The sequence below is a fragment of the Erythrolamprus reginae genome, chromosome 1 (assembly GCF_031021105.1).
Source record: "Erythrolamprus reginae isolate rEryReg1 chromosome 1, rEryReg1.hap1, whole genome shotgun sequence".
Lineage (NCBI taxonomy): Eukaryota > Metazoa > Chordata > Lepidosauria > Squamata > Dipsadidae > Erythrolamprus > Erythrolamprus reginae.
Window position 1 is genome coordinate 16,697,953 of NC_091950.1, and position 23,252 is coordinate 16,721,204.

General features: G+C 44.5%; 2 protein-coding genes across 2 annotated transcripts; one reads left to right on the forward strand and one right to left on the reverse strand.

Moving 5' to 3' along the window:
* The first annotated feature begins 1,571 nt into the window (after positions 1-1,571).
* Positions 1,572-14,300, forward strand: RPS15 (ribosomal protein S15). The gene is made up of 4 exons (XM_070745344.1): positions 1,572-1,760; positions 6,051-6,136; positions 8,320-8,554; positions 14,134-14,300. Exons 1-4 carry the CDS (start codon positions 1,578-1,580, stop codon positions 14,245-14,247), a joined length of 618 nt encoding a protein of 205 aa, XP_070601445.1. The 5' UTR covers positions 1,572-1,577; the 3' UTR covers positions 14,248-14,300.
* LOC139163948 (gap junction beta-3 protein-like) lies at positions 13,930-22,423 on the reverse strand. The gene is made up of 2 exons (XM_070745330.1): positions 22,238-22,423; positions 13,930-16,129 (listed from the first exon to the last, which is right to left on the reverse strand). Exon 2 carries the CDS (start codon positions 16,103-16,105, stop codon positions 15,395-15,397), a length of 711 nt encoding a protein of 236 aa, XP_070601431.1. The 5' UTR covers positions 16,106-16,129; positions 22,238-22,423; the 3' UTR covers positions 13,930-15,394.
* Positions 22,424-23,252: the final 829 nt, after the last annotated feature.

Genomic DNA, 23,252 nt, shown 5'->3' on the forward strand with positions numbered 1-23,252 from the left:
TGTATGTTTGGGTTTTTATAAAAAGGGTTTTTAGTTGTTTTATTAAATTGGATTGTTACATGTTGTTTTTACCATTGTTGTTAGCAGCCCCGAGTCTGCGGAGAGGGGCGGCATACAAATCCAATAAATAAGTAAGTAAGTAAGTAAGTAAGTAAGTAAGTAAGTAAATAAATAAATAAATAAACTAATTAATTAATTAATTAATTAATTAATTTCCAAGGCAGTTAAATGTTTATAGCCGACAAACTACACTACTAAAAATAAATAAATAAAGGGAACACTTAAACAATATAACTCCCAAGCAAATCAAACATCTGTGAAATCAAACTGCCCACTTAGGAAGCAACACTGATTGACAATCAGTTTCACCTGCTGTTGTGCACATTCAACTTTGTACAGAACAAAGGATTCAATGAGAATATTTCTTTTATTCAGCTCTAGGATGTGTTATTTGAGTGTTCTCTTTATTTTTTGAGCAGTACTGTGTATATTCTATATGTAACATTTTTGATGCTAATGAAAAGGGAGACTAATATATTTTTATTTTATTTTATTAATTAGATTTGTATGCCACCCCTCTCCGTAGACTCAGGGCGGTTAACAATAGCAAAAAGACAATATGAACAAATCTAATATTAAAAGTAATGTAAAAAAACCCCAATTTAAGAAACCAATCATACATACAGACATACCATGCATACATTTTATAAGCCTAGGGGGAGGGGGATATCTCAATTCCCCCATGCCTGATGACAGAGGTGGGTTTTAAGGAGCTTACGAAAGGCAAGGAGGGTGGGGGCAACTGATATCTGGGGGGAGTTGGTTCCAGAGAGTCGGGGCCGCTACAGAGAAGGCTCTTCCCCTGGGTCCCGCCAAACGCCATTGTTTAGTCGACGGGACCCGGAGAAGGCCAACTCTGTGGGACCTAACTGGTCGCTGGGATTCGTGTGGCAGAAGACGGTCCCAGAGATATTCTGGTCCGATGTCATGAAGGCACAATTTGAGGTTAGCTGGGGGAAAGATCAGAAGCAACGTGAGAAAATATTATTTGACTGAAAGAATAGTAGATGCTTGGAAGAAACTTCCAGTGGACACGGTAAATCCACAGTAACTGAATTTAAACATGCCTGGGATAAACATATATGCATCCTTCCTAAGATAAAATGCAGGAAATAATATAAGGGCAGACTAGATGGACCATGAGGTCTTTTTCTGCCGTCAATCATCTATGTTTCTAGGTTTTAAAAATCCCAGCAGAAGCGTCTTAAAACCCTCATTCCGAAGAGATTTTATAAAATCGTCCTAAATCTTTTCCGTAATTAGTATTCCAGCATCTTGAAATTATACCAATGTCCATAACGAATATTCCCATTCGCCGTGCTTTATTTTCCATTGTTGAGGTAATAGTGTCCGATGGAGGAATCGAAGTGGTAAAAAAAAAAAAAAAACACCGCCCAATAATATTTTATTTTATTTATTTATTTTGTCAAGTACGCATTGGTGGTATACAAAGATATAACAATATTTATATACATGCTACTGGTAAAAGAGAAACATTTCTTTTAGGAAGTTTACGCATGCGCGTCATGTCCTTTCCCAACTGTGGGCGGAAGCGATCTCTTCGAAACGAGAGGGAAGGGAGGGAGAAGCATAGGCAAGTCATCATTCTCGTGCGACCGGAACTGGTGTTTCTCGCGATACCGAGAGCTCGGGTCGCGCGGGAGTTCGGCCTTTTCTCGAAGAAGACTGCGGCTAAGATGGTGCGTATTCTTTGGTGGAGGTTTCGCTCGGGCGTTGAAATCGGCATCCATCCGACCGTAGGGAGAGGAAGGGCGGCCCTTTGGGTGGCTTTGGTTGTGAAAAAGGGATGGGGGAAGGAGATGAGAAGAGCCGAGACGGGAAAGAAGGGAAAAATCGGGAGAAAATGTCAGAAGAGAGATGAGCCAAAGCCGAAGGAATGGCTGGCGAGCATTATGTGGACCCAACAGAGTAGTATATCCTGCCAGAACTATAATTTGGGAGAGGAGCTGTCATAAAAGCCTCAGAACAGTATTTATTTTATTCATATTTGTTTCTTTGTTTGAGTTGGAAGGGACATTTTAGGTCATCTAGTCCAACCTCCCCGCTTAAGCAGGAGTTCCTATCCAGTATATTATTATTATTATTATTATTGTTGTTGTTGTTGTTGTTAGTATTATTATTATTACCACTGTATTATATTTATATATATACTGTACTGTATATGTATGCATACTGCTCAAAAAAAATAAAGGGAACACTTAAAAAACAATATAACTTCAAGTACATCAAACTTAATAATAATAATAATAATAATAATAATAATAATAATAGTTGTATGCCTAATATCTAGGGAGATCTGGAAAAAGCGTAGAAAAGCAGTGCCTCTGAGCATTATCAGAGTTGCCCAAAGCCAGAAAAGGAAGGTGAATGCAATGAATAAATAAATGTGCATAATGCACGTGGTTTGGATTTATTAATTCAATTTATGTATTAGTTTAAATTTTTTGAGCAGTATATTTTATTCTCTATATTATATTCTCTATATTATATATTTCTATTCTCTATAATCAATATTCTATTATATTCTCTATATTTTATATTTCTATTCTCTATATTTTATATTCTATTCTATATTCTATTCTCTATATTTTATTTCTTGAGTCTTTTAATAGCATTTTAGTACTTGAATTTACAGCTTGCTGATGGCCAAGAGAGAAATGTGGGGGAGACTTTTATAGCAAGGGGGTTTCCTGCCTCGCTCTCTGAATTTCTTCCTTTTTGTGTATCCATTACAAGTTGTGGACCTCTGCGCGTTGAGCGTGTTACCCCGTATTCTATGGATTTCCTTCCCCATTATTATTATTATTATTATTATTATTATTATTAGTTGGACTTGTATGCCGCCCCTCTCCGAAGATTCGGGGCGGCTCACAACAAGTAAAAACAGTCACAACAATCCAATTAATTAAAATATTTAACGATTTAAGAAAAACCCCATGTAATAGCAAACACACACACAAGCATACCATGTATAAATTAACATGCCCAGGGGAGATGTTTAGTTTCCCCATGCCTGATGGCAAAGGTGAGTCTTAAGGATTTTTCGGAAGGCAGGAAGAGTAGGGGCAGTTCTAATCTCCGGGGGGAGTTGGTTCCAGAGAGCCGGCGCCGCCACAGAGAAGGCTCTTCCCCTGGGACCCGCCAACCGGCATTGTTTAGTTGACGGGACCCGGAGAAGGCCCACTCTGTGGGACCTAATCGGTCGCTGGGATTCGTGCGGCAGGAGGCGGTCTCGGAGATATTCTGGTCCGATGCCATGAAGGGCTTTAAAGGTCATAACCAACACTTTGAATTGTGACCGGAAATTGATCGGCAGCCAATGCAGACTGCGGAGTGATGGTGAAACATGGGCATACCTAGGTAAGCCCATGACTGCTCTCGCAGCTGCATTCTGCGCGATCTGAAGTTTCCGAACACTTTTCAAAGGTAGCCCCATGTAGAGAGCATTACAGTAGTCGAACCTCGAGGTGATGAGGGCATGAGTGACTGTGAGCAATGAGTCCCGGTCCAGATAGGGCCGCAACTGGTGCACCAGGCGAACCTGGGCAAACGCCCCCCTCGCCACAGCTGAAAGATGGTTGGAGATAATGGGCTCTAAAACACACAAGCGTTTGTGGAAAGGGCGATAGCTGGGGTGGAAATTGCATTCTTTTTTTTGGGTGGAGGGGCAAGTGTAGCCAGAATGTGGATCCATTGGAGTGATGGGAAAGCATGGCTTGCTTTGGTGAGCAGGATAAGGGCTGTAAATTTTATTTCAGACAAATGGCTGTCCAATCCCTTCTTATAAACTTCCAGTATTGTAGCCTCCAAAAGTTGAGAATGCGCCAAACACTGGAGGTTTTTAATAAGTGGTTGGATAACCATTTGTATGAAATGGTATAGGGCAGTAATGGTGAAAGGGGGCGTGCTAGCATGCACGCACGTGCCCACACCCCTCCCAACTGCGCATGCACTCACACACTCGCCACAGTGAAAAAAATGCCCTAACAGGCAAATCTGAGGTTCAGGAAAACGCACTTCCTGTTTGCTGTTTGCTTTTTAATATGATAGGGTTTTATATGCTTCTTTTAATATTAGATTTGTTTCGCGTTAATATTGTTTTATTACTGTTGTGAGCTGCCCCAAGTCTTCGGAGAGGGGCGGCATACAAATCTATTGAATTTAATTGAATTGCCGTTGTGTTGTTTTTTGCCCTCCGGAGGCTTCCTGAAGCTCCAGAGTGCAAAAAAACCAGCACAATGGCAAACAGGAAGTGGGTTTTTCCGAACATCTAGTTTGTCCGTTGGGCAGTTGTTTTGCCTCCAGGGCTTCAGGGATACTTCCCTGGAGCATCCGGAGGACAAAATGGCCTTTTCCAAGGTCGGAAATTAGCTGGCTTACACAGGGCAAAGTCTTGCAAGCCCTCCAATATAATATGGCTGTGTGTGCCACAGGTTTGCCATCACAGGCATCGGGTCTCCTGCCTAATCAGGCGTTTGGAATGGAAGACTTTCAAGGTCCCTTACAACTCTTATTCTTTTCTATTCTCTATTCTATATCCTATTCTATTCATGACTCAGGACCTGAATGCCTGTGGGATCTCCTCATCCCAATAGCATTTGTACATGTGTGGGAACACACACACACACTAGGAGGGGCTCATTTCATGCTTCCTCTCAAGGACCACCAACTTCGGGAAACTTCTCAATTGCACTTTCTACATCCCCTACAGCAGTGTTTCCCAACCTTGACAACTTGAAGATATTTGGACTTCAACTCCCAGAATTCCCCAGCCAGCGAATGCTGGCTGGGGAATTCTGGGAGTTGAAGTCCAGATATTTCCAAGTTGCCAAGGTTGGGAAACACTGCCCTACAGAATACCAGAGTTGGAAAGGACCATGGAGGCCTTGGAGCCTGAGGAAGGCAAAAACTCCCTCCCCTGCCCTCCAGAGGCCTAAAACTTCCTGTAAGAGCCTCCACATAAGTTGGAGGTGAGCTTATAGCTTACAGCCTTAAACCATTTCAGACAAGAATGTCCAATTTCTTTTTTAAAATTTCCAGTATTAAAGCACCCACAACTTCTGGAGGCAAGTTGCTCCACTAATAAATTGTTCTGTTGGGAAATTTCTCCTTAGTTCCAGGTTGCTTCTCTCCTTGATTAGTTTCCACTCATTTTTTCTTGTCCTTCCTTCAAGTGCTTTGGAGGATAGGTTGACTCCCTCTTCTTTGTGGCAACCCCTGAGATATTGGAAGACTGCTATCATGTCTCCCCTGGTCCTTCTTTTCATTAAACTAGACATACCCGGTTCCTGCAACCATTCTTGATATGTTTTATCCAGTCCTACATAGTGTGATTAGCCACAATTTCTCTGAATGAAGTTTTCTAGTTTGAATAAATCACACTTGACTGGATATATTAAATCATAAGTTATCTTTGGCCAGATGCATAATAGGTTGGAGTCAAAGACATAGGAGTACATAACGTCCAGGTTACCTTACTTCTTCTCCGTATCTCAGGATACAGTTATCTCAGGGACCGCCTTCTGCTGCACGAATCCCAGCGACCAGTTAGGTCCCACAGAGTGGGTCTTCTCCGGGTCCCGTCAACTAAACAATGTCGCTTGGCGGGACCCAGGAGAAGAGCCTTCTCTGTGGCGGCCCCGGCCCTCTGGAACCAACTCCCCCCAGAGATTAGAATTGCCCCCACCCTCCTTGCCTTTCGTAAGCTTCTTAAAACCCACCTCTGCCACCAGGCATGGGGGAACTGAGATACTCTTTCCCCCTAGGCCTTTACAATTTTATGCATGGTATGTCTGTATGTATGTTTGATTTTATAATAAGGGTTTTTAACTGCTTTAATATTGGATTGTTATATGCTGTTTTTATTACTGTTGTTAGCCGCCCCGAGTCTACGGAGAGAGGCGGCATACAAATCCAATAAATAAATGAATGAATAAATAAATAAATGTGTGTTTCTGTTTTTGCAACAGGCGGAAGTGGAGCAGAAAAAGAAGCGAACCTTCAGGAAATTCACCTACCGAGGTGTGGACCTGGACCAGCTCCTCGACATGTCTTAGTAAGATCTGTCTTCTCTCATTTATCCGCCTCGGCTCCTTTACTTCAGATTTGGCAGCCAGCATAATGATGAAGATTCAGTCTGAACGTGTTTAGCGAGGAGCTTGCGGCTTTAAAAGATAGACCTGGTCCGGAAGTAAAACTCTGGAGCCCAATCTAGATCAAAAGCATTTCTTGAAAATCTTGAATTGGAAGTGGATTGGAGTGGGTTGATTGGAGAAAATGATGCTCATTGCATTATTGATAGCGTTATTTTTTCTTTTAAGTCTCAGACAATTTGGGAAGAATTCTACTTTTCTTGTAAGAGTTAGAGGCGTTGATACTGATCCTGTCAGTCACAATGTCAAGGTTCCAAGTAATAGATCCATAGCAAGCAAAACTCGGAGGCAGGTGGATTCGTTAAAGCATCACTTTATTGGAAGTACAGTAATACCTCGTCTTATGAACTTAATTGGTTCCGGAAGTAGGTTCGTAAGGCGAAAAGTTCGTAAGACGAAACATTGTTTCCCATAGGAAACAATGTAAAAGCGATTAATGCGTGCAAAGGGGAAAAAAATCACAAAATGGTGCTCCGCTGGGCGCCACCACCCAGCTGTCACCTTTTAAAACAGCCGGGGGGCTTCTCGGCGTTCTCCCGAACTTTTCGGGTTTGGGAGGCCGAGAAGCACCGCCGCCTGGCTGTCACCTTCTGAAACAGCCGGGGGGCTTCTAGGCGTTCTCCTGAACGCCGAACCTGGAGGTTCGGGTTCAGGTTCCGGAGGCCGTCGAGAAGCACCCGGCTGTTACCTTCTGAAACAGCCGGGCGGTGGCGCTTCTCAGCGGCCTCCCGAACCCAAAAAGTTCAGGTTCGGGAGAACGCCGAGAAGCCCCCCGGCTGTTTTAAAAGGTGACAGCTGGGCGGCGGAGCACCATTTTGCAATCTGCGGTGAGTTCGTAAGCTGAAAAAAGTTCGTAAGAAGAGGCAAAAAATTTCCGAATCCCACGTTCGTATCACGAGGGGTTCGTATCATGAGGGGTTCGTATCACGAGGTACCACTGGGGGTTCCCATGATTTTCACCTAATTAAAAGGTTTTTTTTCACTTTCCCAAAACAGTCACATGGTCCAATCACAGCCCCATCTGGTTGCTTAGTGACATCACCCCTTCCTCCCACCAGGTGTGAGAATGTCCTGGATTGCCAAGAGAAATTGTTTTGTTTTGTTTTGGCTACAGAGTCCCAACTATCTTAATTCCCCCGCTTCCTAGCCCTCAGCTCCAAGATGACTTCGGTCAGGTCAGCTTCAAGGTTGACACACAAAGGATCAGGACCATATGTTAACGTTGCAATGCAAAAAGATTCATTGCTCAAGACAGAATCTGGTCAGTCTACGGAGAGGGGCGGCATACAAATCCAATAAATAATAATAATATAATATAATAATAAAGTTCAAATCGGAATTGGCATTAAATTGGTTGGTTGGTTGGCTGGTTGGTTTGGACGTCTACACCACCCTTCTCCGTAGACTCAGGGCGGCTCACAATAAGATAAATACAAAATACAAAGATAAAACATATCAGAAACCCAAAATCTAAAATGAATCTAAAACCCTAATACTTAAAAAAAACAACCATCCACATTCATCCTATCATAGTATAAATTCACAGCATCACCCGGAGTAAGATAAGGGTCAAGAGAATTCAAGGAGGTTGCTGGACTTGGGTTGCTTGTGGCAATGAAAGGACTCTAAGCTGATGACATGTTTAACTCCATCTCTAGCTGTGCTTGCTCTACTCCTACAGATTTATTCATTCATTCATTCATTCAATTTTTATGCCGCCCTTCTCCTTAGACTCAGGGCGGCTTACAACATGTTAGCAATAGCACTTTTTAACAGACAGCATATTTGCCCCCACAATCCGGGTCCTCATTTTACCCACCTCAGAAGGAGGGAAGGCTGAGTCAACCTTGAGCCAGTAGTGAGATTTGAACCGCTGACCTACAGACCTACAGTCAGCTTCACTGGCCTGCAGTACAGCACTCTACAGGCTGCCCCACCCCGCAGAATTTGGCTCACATTCCGAGGTCCACCCAATTTCCAGTTGGAAAAAACTTTTCGCTGTCCTGCAGGGTCCCTTGAACTTAATTCGTGTTGGTTGGCAGGCATCGTTTTTTGACCTGACGGGGCCTCTCTCCTCCTTCCCCAGTGAGCAGCTGATGCAGTTGTATAGCGCCCGCCAGCGCCGGAGGCTGAACCGTGGCCTGCGCCGCAAACAGCACTCGCTGCTGAAACGTCTCCGCAAGGCCAAGAAGGACGCCCCTCCCTTGGAAAAGCCGGAAGTGGTGAAAACCCACTTGCGCGACATGATCATTCTTCCAGAGATGGTGGGCAGCATGGTGGGCGTGTACAACGGAAAGACCTTCAACCAAGTGGAGATAAAGGTGAGCAACCGGGCTGCGATGGGAGGAAGGGGTCCATTTTAGACCCCACCAAATGAGCCATGTTTATGCAGGCAATACAAAGCGGTTGATGAAAGAGCGCAGTTCCTTTATCTTTGTTGGAAGGGGGACACTGAAGGGAAACTGCCCTCCCCCAGTGGGCCGACCTCTAGGAAGGCACAGGATGCCATAATTGCCACATCAAAATGAAGCAACGGAGAAAATTTTCTCAATGAGATGACCTCGATTGAATCAAGATCGCTCCTTTTATTGTACAGTAATACCTCGTCTTACGAACCTAATTGGTTCCGGAAGTAGGTTCGTAAGGCGAAACATTGTTTCCCATATGAAACAATGTAAAAGCGATTAATCCGTGCAAAAAGAAAAAAAAATCGCAAAATGGCGCTCTGCTGGGCGCCGCCGCCCTGCTGTCACCTTTTAAAACAGCCGGGGGGCTTCTCGGCGTTCTCCCGAACCCGAACTTTTTGGGTTCGGGTTCGGGAGGCCGCCGAGAAGCGCCGCCGCCCGGCTGTCACCTTCTGAAACAGTCTTTGTGCCGTCAAAGCTCCACCCATGGAATTCCCTATTAGGATTCCCCACCTCCTTTCTAGCCTCCAGATCGGCCAAAAACGCCGCCGCCGATTGTAAAAACAGCGCTCCGCCGAGCGGCGCAGCCTGACTAACCTGAAACAGCTGGGCGCTTCTCAGCGGCCTCCCGAACCCGAACTTCCGGGTTCGGCGTTCAGGAGAACACCGAGAAGCCCCCCAGCTGTTTCAGAAGGTGACAGCCAGGCGGCGGTGCTTCTCTCGGCGGCCTCCCAAACCCGAATCCGAAAAGTTTGGGTTTGGGAGAACGCCGTGAAGCCCCTGGCTGTTTTAAAAGGTGACAGCCGGGCGGTGGCGCCCAGTGGAGCGCCATTTTGCAATCTGCGGTGGGTTCGTAAGCTGAAAAAAGTTTGTAAGAAGGGGCAAAAAATTTCTGAATCCCGGGTTCGTATCACGAGGGGTTCGTATCACGAGGGGTTCGTATCACGAGGTACCACTGTATTTTACTTTTCCTGACATGTAGTACCGGTTGTGGTTAGGATTAGACCACAGGTGTCCAACCTAGCAACTTTTAAGTCCTGTGGAGTTAAATTCCCAGAATTCTCCCTGGCTGGCTGGGGAATTCTGGGAGTTGAAGTCCACAGGTCTTAAAAGCTGCCCAATTTAGACCTTGAAACTTAATATGAGCAAGGAAAAGGAGAAGCAAAATTCTGTTTGAAATGATTTGGCAGCTGCACCAAATCCTGGAAGGAATAGAATCCCTGATTTAGTCAAATTTATTTTATTCCGCATAAGTTGCTTCAGTCGCCAACTGACCTTCGAACAATCCCACTATTTATAAACAAGAATAGCAAGTACATCGGCAAGATTTTAACAAGTTGGGATTATTATGTAATGGCAAATGAGAGGGGGGGGGGAATCAGTACAGTGTTCCCTCGATTTTTGCGGGTTCGAACTTCACGAAAGTCTATACCACAGTTTTTCAAAAATATTAACTAAAAAATATTTTGCGGTTTTTTCCCCTATACCACGGTTTTTCTTGCCCGATGACGTCATATGTCATCACCAAACTTTCGTCCACCTTTAATAAATATTTTTTTAAATAAACTTTAATAAAGAAACATGTTGAGTAATAATCTAAATGGTTGCTAAGGGAATGGGAAATTGCAATTTAGGGGTTTAAACTGTTAAGGGAAGGCTTGGGATACTGCTCATAGCCAAAAATAGTGTATTTACTTCCGCATCTCTACTTCGCGGAAATTCGACTTTCGCGGGCGGTCTTGGAACGCATCCCCGCGAAAACTTAGGGAACACTGTACTATTTGAATGACTCAATTCCCCTTCCAAATCCATCCTGTGTCGCTAAACCTCTTTAGACAATATTCCAATCTTGTGGAATATTGTCAGGGAGGGTTTTTTCATTTATATACGCAGTGTATCCAGCAAACCTGAAAACAGGGAAATCAGGGAAATTGGTAGTTTGGGAAATATCAGGGAATTTGTGAAAAAAAATGGAATACCGTATTTTCCGGCATATAAGATGACTTTTTAACCCCTGAAAATCTTTTCCAAAGTGGGGGGTCGTCTTATACGCCGGATATAGGACAGTGGCGCCGATATTTGCGATGGCTGGGAGGGGCGAGAACACCGCCTCCCAGCTGGGCGAGCCTGAGCGGAGCGCAGGCTCGCCCACACGCTGCCTTTGGCAGCACAAGCGTGCCTGTCCGGCCGAGGAAGAATCGCCCCGGCCGGACGTCAGTTTCAGCTGGGGGGTGGGGGGTGGGAACACCGCCTCCTAGCTGGGCGCGGCTGCGCAGAGCGCAGGCTCGCCCACACACGACATGTCTAGCCGCCGCCGTCGGTGCCTCGGTTCCGTAGCTCCGCCTCACAGCTGATCACCCTGCTGCCGCTGCTGAGAGAAAAAGAGAGGGAGAGAGGGGGGGAGAGAAAGAGATAGCAAGAGAGGGAGAGAGAGGGGATAGCAACAGAGGGAGAAAGAGAAGGAGAGAGAGAGAAAGAGAGGGAGAGGGGGGGCAGAAAGAGAAAGAAAGAGATAGCAAGAGAGGGAGAGAGAGAAAGAGAGATGGAGAGAGGGGGAGAGAAAGAGATAGCAAGAGAGGGGGGAGAGAAAGATAGCAAGAGAGGGAGACGGGTTTAGCAAGAGAGGGACAGAGAGAAAGAGAGGGGGGATAGCAACAGAGGGAGAGAGAGAAAGAGAGAGGGAGAGAGGGGGGAAAGAAAGAGAGAAAGAGATAGCAAGAGAGGGAGAGAGAGGGGGGATAGCAACAGAGGGAGAGAGAGAAAGAGAGAGGGAGAGAGAGAAAGAGAGGGAGAGAGGGGGGAAAGAAAGAGAGAAAGAGATAGCAAGAGAGGGAGAGAGAGAAAGAGAGAGGGGGGATAGCAACAGAGGGAGAGAGAGAAAGAGAGAGGGAGAGAGGGGGGAAAGAAAGAGAAAGAGATAGCAAGAGGGGGAGAGAGAAAGAGAGGGATAGGGGGGAGAGAAAGAGATAGCAAGAGAGGGAGACGGGGTTAGCAAGAGAGGGACAGAGAGAAAGAGAGGGGGGAAAGAGAGAGAGAAAGAGAGCAAGAGAGGGAGAGAGAGAAAGAGAGGGAGAGAAAGAGATGGCAAGAGAGGGAGAGAGAGAGGGGAGACAGAAAGAGAGAGAAAGAGATAGTAAGAGAAGGAGAGAGAGGGGGAGAGAAAGAGAGAAAGCAAAAAAAAGAGAGAGAAAGAGAGGGAGAGAGAGGGGCAGAGAGAAAGACTTTGATCATTTCCCCAGGTATTTTTGTACCTACTTGACCAACATTATTAGTGGTTGCAAAATTGAATGTATGAACTTGTTCATTTCAATAAAAAGAGCCAGGGAAATGATTGAATGTTAAACTGGATGCATTTATTTCTGCCTGTTTGTATTTGTTCTTATGTTTAACCATTGAAAATGTACTTTTCCTCCAAAAAGAATCATCTTTCCATATTTCTTAGGCAACATTTTAAAATAACTTTAAAAGCTGAGGTCATATTATTCACCCTGCTCTGTATCATAGCACGCTGCACAGTACTGAAAATTGGCAGGGTCACTAATTAAACCCGACAAGTTAAAATCTGTTTAAGTGACATTGCAAGAGGATAAAGACAGAAAGTGCGGAAAGAGGAAAAAATGGATGGGCTGTTTGGATTGCCATATCATGATATCACATACAGATTCTCATTCCATAATAGATTCTCACATAGGTGTCAGCATACTGCATGTTAGACTGAAAGATGCCTACAGAATAGATGGTAGGAGAAAGAAAAATAGCCAGGTTCACCTTTTTGTGTTGACAAATTATGATGAGTTATAATAATAAACTTAATTGTGGTGAGGAAAAATATGAGATGCAGACAAGACAGATAGACAGAGACATATGGAGAGATAGACAGAAGAGTGCTCCCACTTGGCTCTCTCTCTCTAAATAATTCATTCATAATTTTAACAATAAGATCTTCATCATTAGTAATTAAAATATTGTGTTATCATGTTCAGAAATGATTTTTTTCTCAATGCAAGTACATCATAGACCTAGACTCAGTTTTTGACAGTCAGAAGAGGGGTAGTCTTATACGGCGAGTATATCTCAAATTCTATATTTTAACTGGAAAAGTTAGGGGGTCGTCTTATACACCCAGTCGTCTTATAGGCCGGAAAATACGAATCAGGGGGAAAAAAGAAACTATTAAAATGTTTAAAAGTCGGAAAAATCATTTATTTAAAAAAACGGATTGCACTACTTGTCAGAGTCAAGCAAAAATGAGCATAATTGTGGCAACAACTTGCTTCCTCAGTTACAGATATTTCTCCATGGCTTAGCCGTTTAGTATGACGCCATCTACAACTGCGCCTTAACTAGATCACAAATTACAGGGAAATGTTGGAATTTCAAAATGCTTTCCCCCTGGACATCCTGATGCAGGTGGTCCTCAACATACGACAAATGAACTCAAAAGTTTTGTTACTGAGTGAAAAATTTGACTTTTTGCCCCATTTTGCAACCTTTCTTGCTTGAGTTATTAAATGAATCGCTGCACTTGTTAGTAACATGGTTGTTAAGTGAATCTGGCTTCCCCATCCACTTTGCTTTTCAGAAAGTCACAAAAGTGGATCGTGTGACTCCAGGACACTGCAAACCGTCATAAATGCATGCCAGTTGCCAAGCATCTAAATTTTGATCATGTGACCGACCACATGGATGCTGCAATGGTTATAAGAGTGAAAATGGGTCATAATTCACTTTTCCCCCATACTGTTGTAATGTTGAACAGTCAGTAAAAGAATGTAAGTTGAAGACAAGCTGTACTTTAGTTCTGAAGCTAATGTTTTGTTTTGTTGCATTAACAGAAAAATGTACTTTGATATTCCTTTTGTGTCCCTCATGCCTATTTTCCGCCTAATTTATAAAACTACCACTCTCCCAATTTTCCTGCCGAAAGACTCCACTTCTGTTACATTTTTGATGGAGACAAATCTTAACTTCTGCCACACGAATCCCAGCATCCAGTGAGATCCTACAGAGTGGGTTTTCTCAGTGTCCTGTCAGCCAGACAATGCCGGCTGGCGGGGCAGAGGAGAAGAGCCTTCTCTGTGGGGGCCCCAGCCCTCTGGAACTAGCTCTCCCCACTTATCTTTGCCGTCAGGCCTGGGGCCACTAGATCTATCCCCCTGACCAATGAGTCTGTTTAGAGTGACCTGAATGAATGATAAATTGAATTTTTTAAAAGTTTTTAGGATCCTTTTAAAAAGACTTAAAAGGATCCTAAAAACTTTTTAAAAATTCAATTTATCATTCATTCAGGTCACTCTAAACAGACTCATTGGTCAGGGGGATAGATCTAGTGGCCCCAGGCCTGACGGCAAAGATAATTGGATCAAATTGTTTTACTATGTATTCTATGTTTGTTGTGAGCCGCCCCGAGTCCACGGAGAGGGGCGGCATATACAAATCCAATTAATAAAACAAATAAATAATAAACCTAATTTGTTTTTCTTTTCCTCTTTCAGCCTGAAATGATTGGCCACTATTTGGGAGAATTTTCCATCACATACAAGCCGGTGAAACACGGCCGACCTGGAATCGGAGCCACCCACTCCTCTCGGTTCATTCCTCTGAAATAAAAGAGTTTTGGGGAAGGGTATTTTTATGTGTAAATAAAAACATTTCCCAAACAGCTGGTTTGGTCTGATCTCTGAGTAAGAAGGCCCCTGACTCACTTACGTCTGGCTTTTGAGTGTGTAGGATTTTCAGTTCATCAAGTAGTGCAGAGGCCTTCAAACTTGGCAACTTTAAGACTTGTGGACTTCAATTCCCAGAATTCTCCAGCCAGCTATGGGAGTTGGAGTCCACAAGTCTTAAAGTTGCCAAGTTTGAAGACCTCTGGACTATCCCAATGTCAACCAACTAGCATTACTAGCCTATGTTGATTGGAGAATTGTGGAGTTTTAGAAGTTGCCACGTTTGAAGACCTCTGATACAGACAGATTGCATTTCAAACCCTGCATAGATAAATAAGCCCACAGTCGCTTTGATGGTGATGGAGCACCACAAGGTCCCAAACTTTCAACATATTTACCACCACCTCCTTGTAAGGTACCTGTGCAGGTAATTCTTGACTTAACCATCATTAATTTACCAAACGTTCTTTAACCAATCGTTCCAAGTTACGGTGGCTTTGAAAGACGGTGACTTTTAAGACCTGCACTTCTGACCACCGCAGCATCCCTCACAGTTGAACGGGTCCAAAGACGGGCTACAAAAATGGTAGAAGGTCTTAAGCATAAAACTTATCAGAAAAGACTTCCAGCAGACGTGGTTGGTAAATCCACAGTAACGGAATTTAAACATGCCTGGGATAAACGTAGATCCATCCTAAGATAAAATACAGGAAATAGTATAAAGGCAGACGAGATGGACCAGGAGGTCTTTTTCTGCTGTCAATCTATGTTTCTAGTTTCACAATCTGATTTCTGAGCTCTCAACAACTTTCATGTCCTTATGATGTTGCAGCATTGAGATGTCACATCATCGTCTGAGCTTATCTTTTCCGGCTTCTGATGAGCAAAATCAATTTGGGGGGGTGGAGCTGGATTTGCTTAACAACCACACAATTAACAACTATGAGAAAAAAGTTTTAAAATGGAACACAACTGCTTTTGCTAAAGAACAAATTCTGGTCCCAGTCCTGGTCAGTTGAGGACTTCCAGCGGTTGATCTCCATACAAGGCCGCTGAGGTGACGACGAAGATTTCCAAATGACCAGACGCCTTAAACCGGACCCCCGCTGGAAGATCTCTTCCACATTGGGTCCCATTCGGAAGGTGGCGAGCGCACCGAACTCAGAAGAGGCCTTCCCATTGGAGACATTTTGCAGGCCGAGCGGGCGGTTTGTAGCATTTCCCTGATCGCAAGACACAAAGCAACGGCGGCCACCGTGATAGAAGCCCAGGATGCCGCGGCTATGAAGAGGCCGAACGCCTCCTTCCAGTTGGCCCCCTGGATCGTACACCGTGTGGCTTCAGGACAAGACGCAGACGGTGGGAAGTAAAGGGTCTCTGGATATTGGTTGTAGAGGCTATGGAAGGTCAAGACGAAGAGGCCCTCCAGGAGAATCTTTGCCAAGAGGTTGACCAAATGCAATCTGAACTCTGGACCGCTGCCCCGCAGGCCTTTGCGCTGGACATCCGGGGAAGGAAACAGCAACACACAGGCCAAGCCGTGGGTCAGGAGGCTGGCCACCTGCAGCAGGAAGAGGTTGTAAGGGGAGATGGGGAAGGTTTCATCCCAACAAGCAAGCAGGCAGCTCCGCTGGGTGGAATTGCACCGCAGGTCCGCCGACTCGTCCCGCCAAACCGTCGTGGCGCCTAACACCAGGAATCCCAGTCGGAAAACTGCGAGGCTGGCCAGGCTGACTCGGCACAGCCGTGGGGCTTGACCGGGGGTGCCGCTGAGCAGAGTTACGACCGTTTCTTTCTCCATGGCGTTGAGCGTGGTGGCTTTCGGCTGCGATGGAAAATATTGCAAAAATACAGTGATTTGTTATGCTAGCAGCTCACGTTTGTTGCAATCATGCCCTTGAATAGATTAGAGTTGGAAGGGACCTTGGAGGTCTTCTAGTCCAGCCCCCCCTCAAGCAGGAGATGCTAAACCAGTGATGGTGAATCTATGGCACGCGTTGCACAAGGAACCTTATCTGCTGGCACATGAGCCGTTGCCCTCCCTCCGCTCCAGTGCGAACATGTGCCCTGGCCAACTGATTTTCGGATCCCACGGAAGCTCTGGGAAGACATTTTCAGCTTCCGGGGGCCTCCAAGAGGGCAGGGGAAGGTATTTTCACCCTCTCCAGGTAAACTCGAGCCTGGGGACAGCAAAAAACAGGCCTATCGGAACCACCAGAAGTTGGTAAAGTGGCCATTTCTGGCTTTCAGAAGGCCTCCGGGGGGATGTGGGAGGACATTTTTGCCCTCCCCAGGCATTGAATTATGGGTGTGGGCACTTATGCATGCACAATAATAATAATAATAATTTAATAATGATAATTTATTGGATTTGTATGCCGCCCCTCTCTGTAGACTCGGGGCGGCTAACAACAATGATAAAAACAGCATGTGACAATCCAATAATAAAACAACTAAAAACCCTTATTTATAAAACCAAACATACACACAAACATACCATGCATAACTTGTAATGGCTTAGGGGGAAGGAATATTTCAACTCCCCCATGCCTGGTGGTATAAATGAGTTTTGAGTAGTTTACGAAAGACGGAGGGTGGGGGCAATTCTAATCTCCGGGGGGAGTTGGTTCCAGAGGGCCGGGGCCGCCACAGAGAAGGCTCTTCCCCTGGGGCCCGCCAAACGACATTGTTTAGTCGACGGGACCCGGAGAAGGCCAATAGCACATGAACACATTGCTTTTGGCACCCAAGGTAAAAATGGTTTGCTATCATTCCCCTATACCAGTGATGGCGAACCTTTTTTCCCTCGGGTGCCGAAAGAGTTTGTGTGTGCACTATTGTACATGCGTGAGTGCCCACACCATAATTCAATGCCCGGGGAAAGCGAAAACAGCTTCCCCTACCCCCTGGAGGCCCGAAACGGCCTGTTTCCCAAATTAGGTGGGCCCAGTAGGCTGATGTTTCACCCTCCCCAGGCTCCAAAGGCTTCCCTGGAGCCAGGGGAGGCTAAAAACACCCTCCCCATCTCCCCGGAGGGTCTCTGGAAGCCAAAAATGCCCTCCCAAAGCCTCTGTGTGAGCCAAAAATCAGCTAGCCGGCACACACATGCACACTGGAGCTGAGCTAGGGCAATGGCTTGCGTGCCTGCAGATATGGCTCCATGTGTCACCTGTGGCACCCGTGCCATAGGTTCGCCATCACTGCCCTATACAATCGCAGACAGGTGATTGTCCAGTCTCTTCTTAAAACCCTCCAGTGATGAAGTGCCCACAGCTTCTGGAGGCAAGCCGTTCCATTCCATATTATCGTTATGTAGCAGTAACGAAGTTAAGGTGCCTTTTAAAATAAAAGTTCCAGGCCCAGCTGAGAATGGTGTCAAAATGTCCTTCAGTTGTCCCAATTTACTTTCAGACCCCTTGGTGTCTTTGGAGAATCTCAATCAAGTATCTCTAGGATGCTATTTCTAGAGGCAACTTGTTAGTACAGTGATACCTCGTCTTACGAACTTAATTGGTTCCAGGAGCAGGTTCGTAAGGCGAAAGGTCCATAAGACGAAACAATGTTTCCCATAGGAAACAATGTAAAAGGGATTATAGTCTTCCCTCGATTTTCGTGGGTTCAAACTTTGTGAAAAGTCTATACAGTGATCCCTCGAGTTTTGCGATCTCGATCTTCGCGAAACGCTATATCGCGATTTTAAAAAAAAATTAATAAAAAAAAAAAACCACTTCCGCGTTTGGCTTCAGGACTCAGTTGGGAAGCCGCGCGGCTGTTTTAAAAGGTCGCCGCCGGCATGGGGGGCTTCCCAGCACCCCCCCAAACCCGGGTTGGGGGTTCGGGGGGGTGCTGGGAAGCCCCCCATGCCGGCGGCGACCTTTTAAAACAGCCGCGCGGCTTCCCAGCTGAGTCCTGAAGCCAAACGCGGAAGTTCACCTTTGGCGTTTGGCTTCAGGACTCAGCTGGGAAGCCGCGCGGCTGTTTTAAAAGGTCGCCGCCAGCATGGGGGGCTTCCCAGCACCCCCCCAAACCCCCAACCTGGGTCTTCCCGGCCGCCCACGCAAAGGGGAAACCCCGGCTCCTCGCTGATGCCCGCCGCTCGCCCGCCCGCCAGCAAGAGGGGAAGACCCAGGGAAGGTTCCTTCGGCCGCCCAACAGCTGATCTGCTCGGTAGCGCAGCAGCAGCGAGGAGCCGAATCGGGGTTTCCCCTTTGCGTGGGCGGCGGGGAACGCAAACTCCACCATCTGCGCATGCGCGGCCATGGGAAAAAGGGCGCGCACGCGCAGATGGTGTTTTTACTTCCGCAACCCTACATTGTGAAAAATCGATTATCGCGAGGGGTCTGGGAACGGAAACCTCGCGATAATAGAGGGATCACTGTACCACGGTTTTTCAAAAAATATTAATTAAAAAATACTTCGCGTTTCCCCCCCTATACCACGGTTTTTCACACCCAATGACGTCATACATCATCGCCAAACTAATAATTTTTGCAAATAAAAAAAAAAAAAAATTATTGTTAATAAATAATTATGTTTATAAATATCAGGATCACTAAGTGTCTTATTCAATGGTGAGTACCAGTAATAATGGTGAGTAAATGGTTGTTAAGGGAATGGGAAATGGTAATTTAGGGGTTTAAAGTGTTAAGGGAAGGCTTGTGATACTGTCCATAGCCAAAAATAGTGTATTTACTTCCGCATCTCTACTTCGCGGAAATTCAACTTTCGCGGGCGGTCTTGGAACGCATCCCCCGCGAAAATCGAGGGAACACTGTACCATGGTTTTTCAAAAATATTAATTTAAAAATACTTTGTGGGTTTTTTCCTGCCTGATGACATCATATGTCATTGCCAAACCTTCATCTGCCTTTAATAAATATATTTTTTAATAAACTTTAATAAATAAACATGGTGAGTAATAATCTAAATGGTTGCTAAGGGAATGGAAAATTGCAATTTAGGGTTTTAAAGTGTTAAGGGAAGGCTTGGGATACTGTTCATAACCAAAAATAGTGTATTTACTTCCGCATTTCTACTTCACGGAAATTCGATTTTCGCAGGCGGTCTCGGAACGCATCTCCGCGAAAATTGAGGGAACACTGTAATGCGTGCAAGGAAAAAAAAAAAGCAAAAACAGCGCTCCTTTGGGCGCCACCACGTGGCTGTCACCTTTTGAAACAACCGGGGGGCTGCTCAGCATTCTCCCAAACCTGAACCCAGAGGTTCGGCAAAGTTCGGGTTTGAGTTCGAGAGGCCGCCAAGAAGCGTCACCACCTGGCTGTCACCTTTTTAAACAGCCGGGGGGCTTCTCGGCGTTCTCCAGAAGGAAGTCCAGTTGCCTCTTTAAAAAATTACCTTTGGGAGTTGCAGGCCATAAGCGACACAAACTTCAGAGGATAATCAGAACTGCAGAAAATATTTATTTATTTGTTGCAATTATATGCCGCTCACTCCAAGACGGACAATTGCTGCTAACCTGCCTTCCATTGAGGACCTGTATACCTCATAGGTCAAAAAGAGGGCTGTGAAAATATTTATCGACCCCTCGCATCCTTGACATAAACTCTTTCAACTTGTACCCTCAAAACGTCGCTACACCAAGACAACTAGACACCAGAATGATGTGTTTAGCCATCACTCTGCTAAACAAATAATTCCCTCAACACTGTCAAACTATTTACTAAATCTGCACTTCTATTTCTACTAGTTTTTTTTCATCATCATTCCTATCATCCTTTTCCTCTCACTTAGTACTGTATGACTGTAATGTTGCTTGTAGCCTTAAGATTTTTATTAATTTTGATTGTTCTTCATTGCTTATTTGACCCATATGACAATCATTAAGTGTTGTCCCTCATGATTCTTGACAAATGTATCTTTTTCTTTTATGTACGCTGAGAGCATTTGCACCAAAGAAAAATTCCTTGTGTGTCCAATCACACTTGGCCAATAAAGAATTCTATTCTATTCTATTCTATTCTATTCTATTCTATTCTATTCTTCTTCTTCTTCTTCTTCTTCTTCTTCTTCTTCTTCTTATTATTATTATTATTATTATTATTTATTAATTTATTTATTGGATTTGTATGCCGCCCCTCTCCGCAGACTCGCACATTCTATTCTATTCTATTCTACTCTACTCTACTCGGCCATGAATAGCTGATCTTGGATAATCCCCCACCCTCGCCCCCAATTAAACCAAGTTGGACCTGGCTAATTCATGGATAGGGAACAGTAGAAGAGTAGCCAAGAGAATGAAAAACATTATTGAAGAAGGCCATGGCAAACCACTTCTGCACTGTTGGCATGGCAACAACAGACAGCCCTTTAGTAATGAGCAGGAGTTCAAAGCTTGGCTCAAGGGAGAAAGTTATATTCAAACATCACACTAAGGTATTGTTCACCAAATAAGCCACAATTGACCGGATTCGCACAATGAAAAGTTGAGGATGGGTGGCCTGTGAACCTTTATTTCCAGAGCTCCTGGGAGATCTTTAGAGATCTGTTTACTCAGACTTGCTGGATTTATAATTACATTACATTAATATCCACAATTTCCATTTTTATGTCAATAACATGTCAACAACATACATATTTATACATTCCAAAGGTTGTTTTTTTCAAGAGTCAAATGGACTTTCTGGTAACCAAGAATCTCCATAGATACCTGGCTTAGAGTGAAAACAATTCCTCTTATCTTTCACGGGTTTTCTGAATTTTGTGGACACTTCTGGAAGCTCTTTAGGAGTGGGTGGCAAACCACAGCCCAGGAGGGAGATAGAATTCCAGATAATTAATTATGATTAACAGTTGGAATTGAGCCAGTTATATTCACATTTAAAGGACAAATTATAATGACAGTTGCTAAAAATATTATTCCAAGGGAGATAGTATATTTAAATACACAGTGGGCTGCAATTACGATATTAAAAGAGCCTTCAACGTCATTTCCCATATCATAATTTAAATCCATGGGGTTTTTTTTTCAATCTGGTCACCTCAGCGCTATGCAAATCTTAAATTAAGCAAATTGAAGTAAGCAAATTCTAAATTATATGAGATTCTGAACTATTAGTCTGGTTCCAGGTTGAAGGAGGCTGATCTAAATAACTTTGAGGGATTTTCTTTCTTTCTTTCTTTCTTTCTTTCTTTCTTTCTTTCTCTTTCTTTCTTTTTCTCTTTCTTTCTTTTCGTCTTTCATTTTCTCTTCCTTCCTTCCTTCCTTCCTTCCTTCTTTCTTTCTTTCTAAAAATAATTAAGACTCAGGGTTATAATCTAAAATGGGTTGGCAATGCCTGGTGTTAATTTAATTCAAAACCCAGGGCCTCATTTTGAGCACAATCCTTCAGCAGGACTAGAAGCTTGAAACTACAGTACTAATCACAATTTCCAAGAAGCAAGCTGGAGACGATTGTATTAACTGAGAGAAAGAATTTGCTTCATTGCCCTATTTTAACAAAAGAGTTAACTTTTCCCCTAAGTGTCAAAAGAAGCTGAAACCAGCTGTTGCTTCTAAGGCAGGGATGTCCAGCCCTGGCAACTTGAACATGTGTGGACTTCAATTCCCAGAATTCCCCAGCCAGCCATAGTAACCTCAGAGGTGCTGACTGTTTGGGGAATTCTGGGAGTTGAAGTCCACCGGTTTTTAAGTTGCCAAGGTTGGATAACTCCTGCTCTAATGAAAAAGGCAAATTATATGAGAACTTTCCACCTGAACTTTGTAGGCGAGAGACAAAAGGATAAGACACTTCCATTTTGCCTTGTGAGAAGTGAGGAATCTCCTAGGCAAATTTTATCACCAGGATTCTTGGTTTTATTCCCCTTCCAAAGCAAGATTGAGGTGGATTTCAGATCCCTGGAAAAAAAAAATAAGTCTGCAAGCTTCAGCCAGACCCCAAACCATGCCACGAGACTGCAATTCCAGCACACTCACCTAGCACAGGTAAAATACCCAGATCTGCTCTATGGATGTCAGATTTTGGAGGGGATGATGATCCAGATCTCCTGAACAAATGGGTGCCTGTCAAGATCATTCCTCTTGTCAAGGGCAGCAAGCAGAAAGAACAGGAAGTGCTTTCCTTCTGGGGTATATTTGGATATAAATAAAGGCCAGGGCGGAGATTCCAGTCTGGAGCAGTTAGGAGCAGGTGAGATGGGGAAAGCAGGTGAGTGGGGAGGAAAGGGGGGATTTAAAGCAGTCTGTGATGCAAAGGTCTGGGTCAGGTTATCTGGATAGCGCCATTTGATTCCTCATATCCACCATCTGTAGCCTTCTTGGCCTAGAATTTGAAGACTATTTACTTATTAATGAGTTTATAGTCCAGGGTTCAGTTTATACAAACCGTCAAAGCAGGTTATAAAAAATAAAAGTCCCAGGCCTTTTTCTTTTCCTCTCATTAGCTTGCAGAGAAAGAGACGGAGAAAGAAAAGAAAGAGAAAAAAGAGAAAGGATAGAAAGAAAGGAAGGAAGGAGGGAAAGGGAAAGACAAAGAAAAGAAAAGGAAGGAAGGAGAAAAGGGAGGGAGAGAAATAAGGGAAGGAAGGAAGGAGAGGGAGGAGGGAGAGAGGAAGGAAGAAAAGAGGGGGGAGAGGCAGGAAGGAGAGAAAGAGAGGGAGAAGGAGGGAGAAAGAAATGAATAAATGAAGGATGGAAGGAGAGGGAGAGAAGAGGGAGAGAGGGAGGAAGAAAAGATGGGGGGAAGGAAGGAGAGAACAAGGGAGAAGGAGGGAGAAGGAAAGGAAGGAAGGAAGGTGGAGGAAGAGAGGGAGGAAGGAAGAAAAGAGGGGGAGAGGAAAGAAGGAGAGAAAGAGAAGGAGAAGGAGGGAGAAAAGAAGGAAGGAAGGAAGGAGAGGAAGGCGGGAGAGAGGGAGGAAGGAAGAAAAGAGGGGAAGAGGAAGGAAGGAGAGAAAGAGAGGGAGAAGGAGAGAGGAAAGAAGGAAGGAAGGAG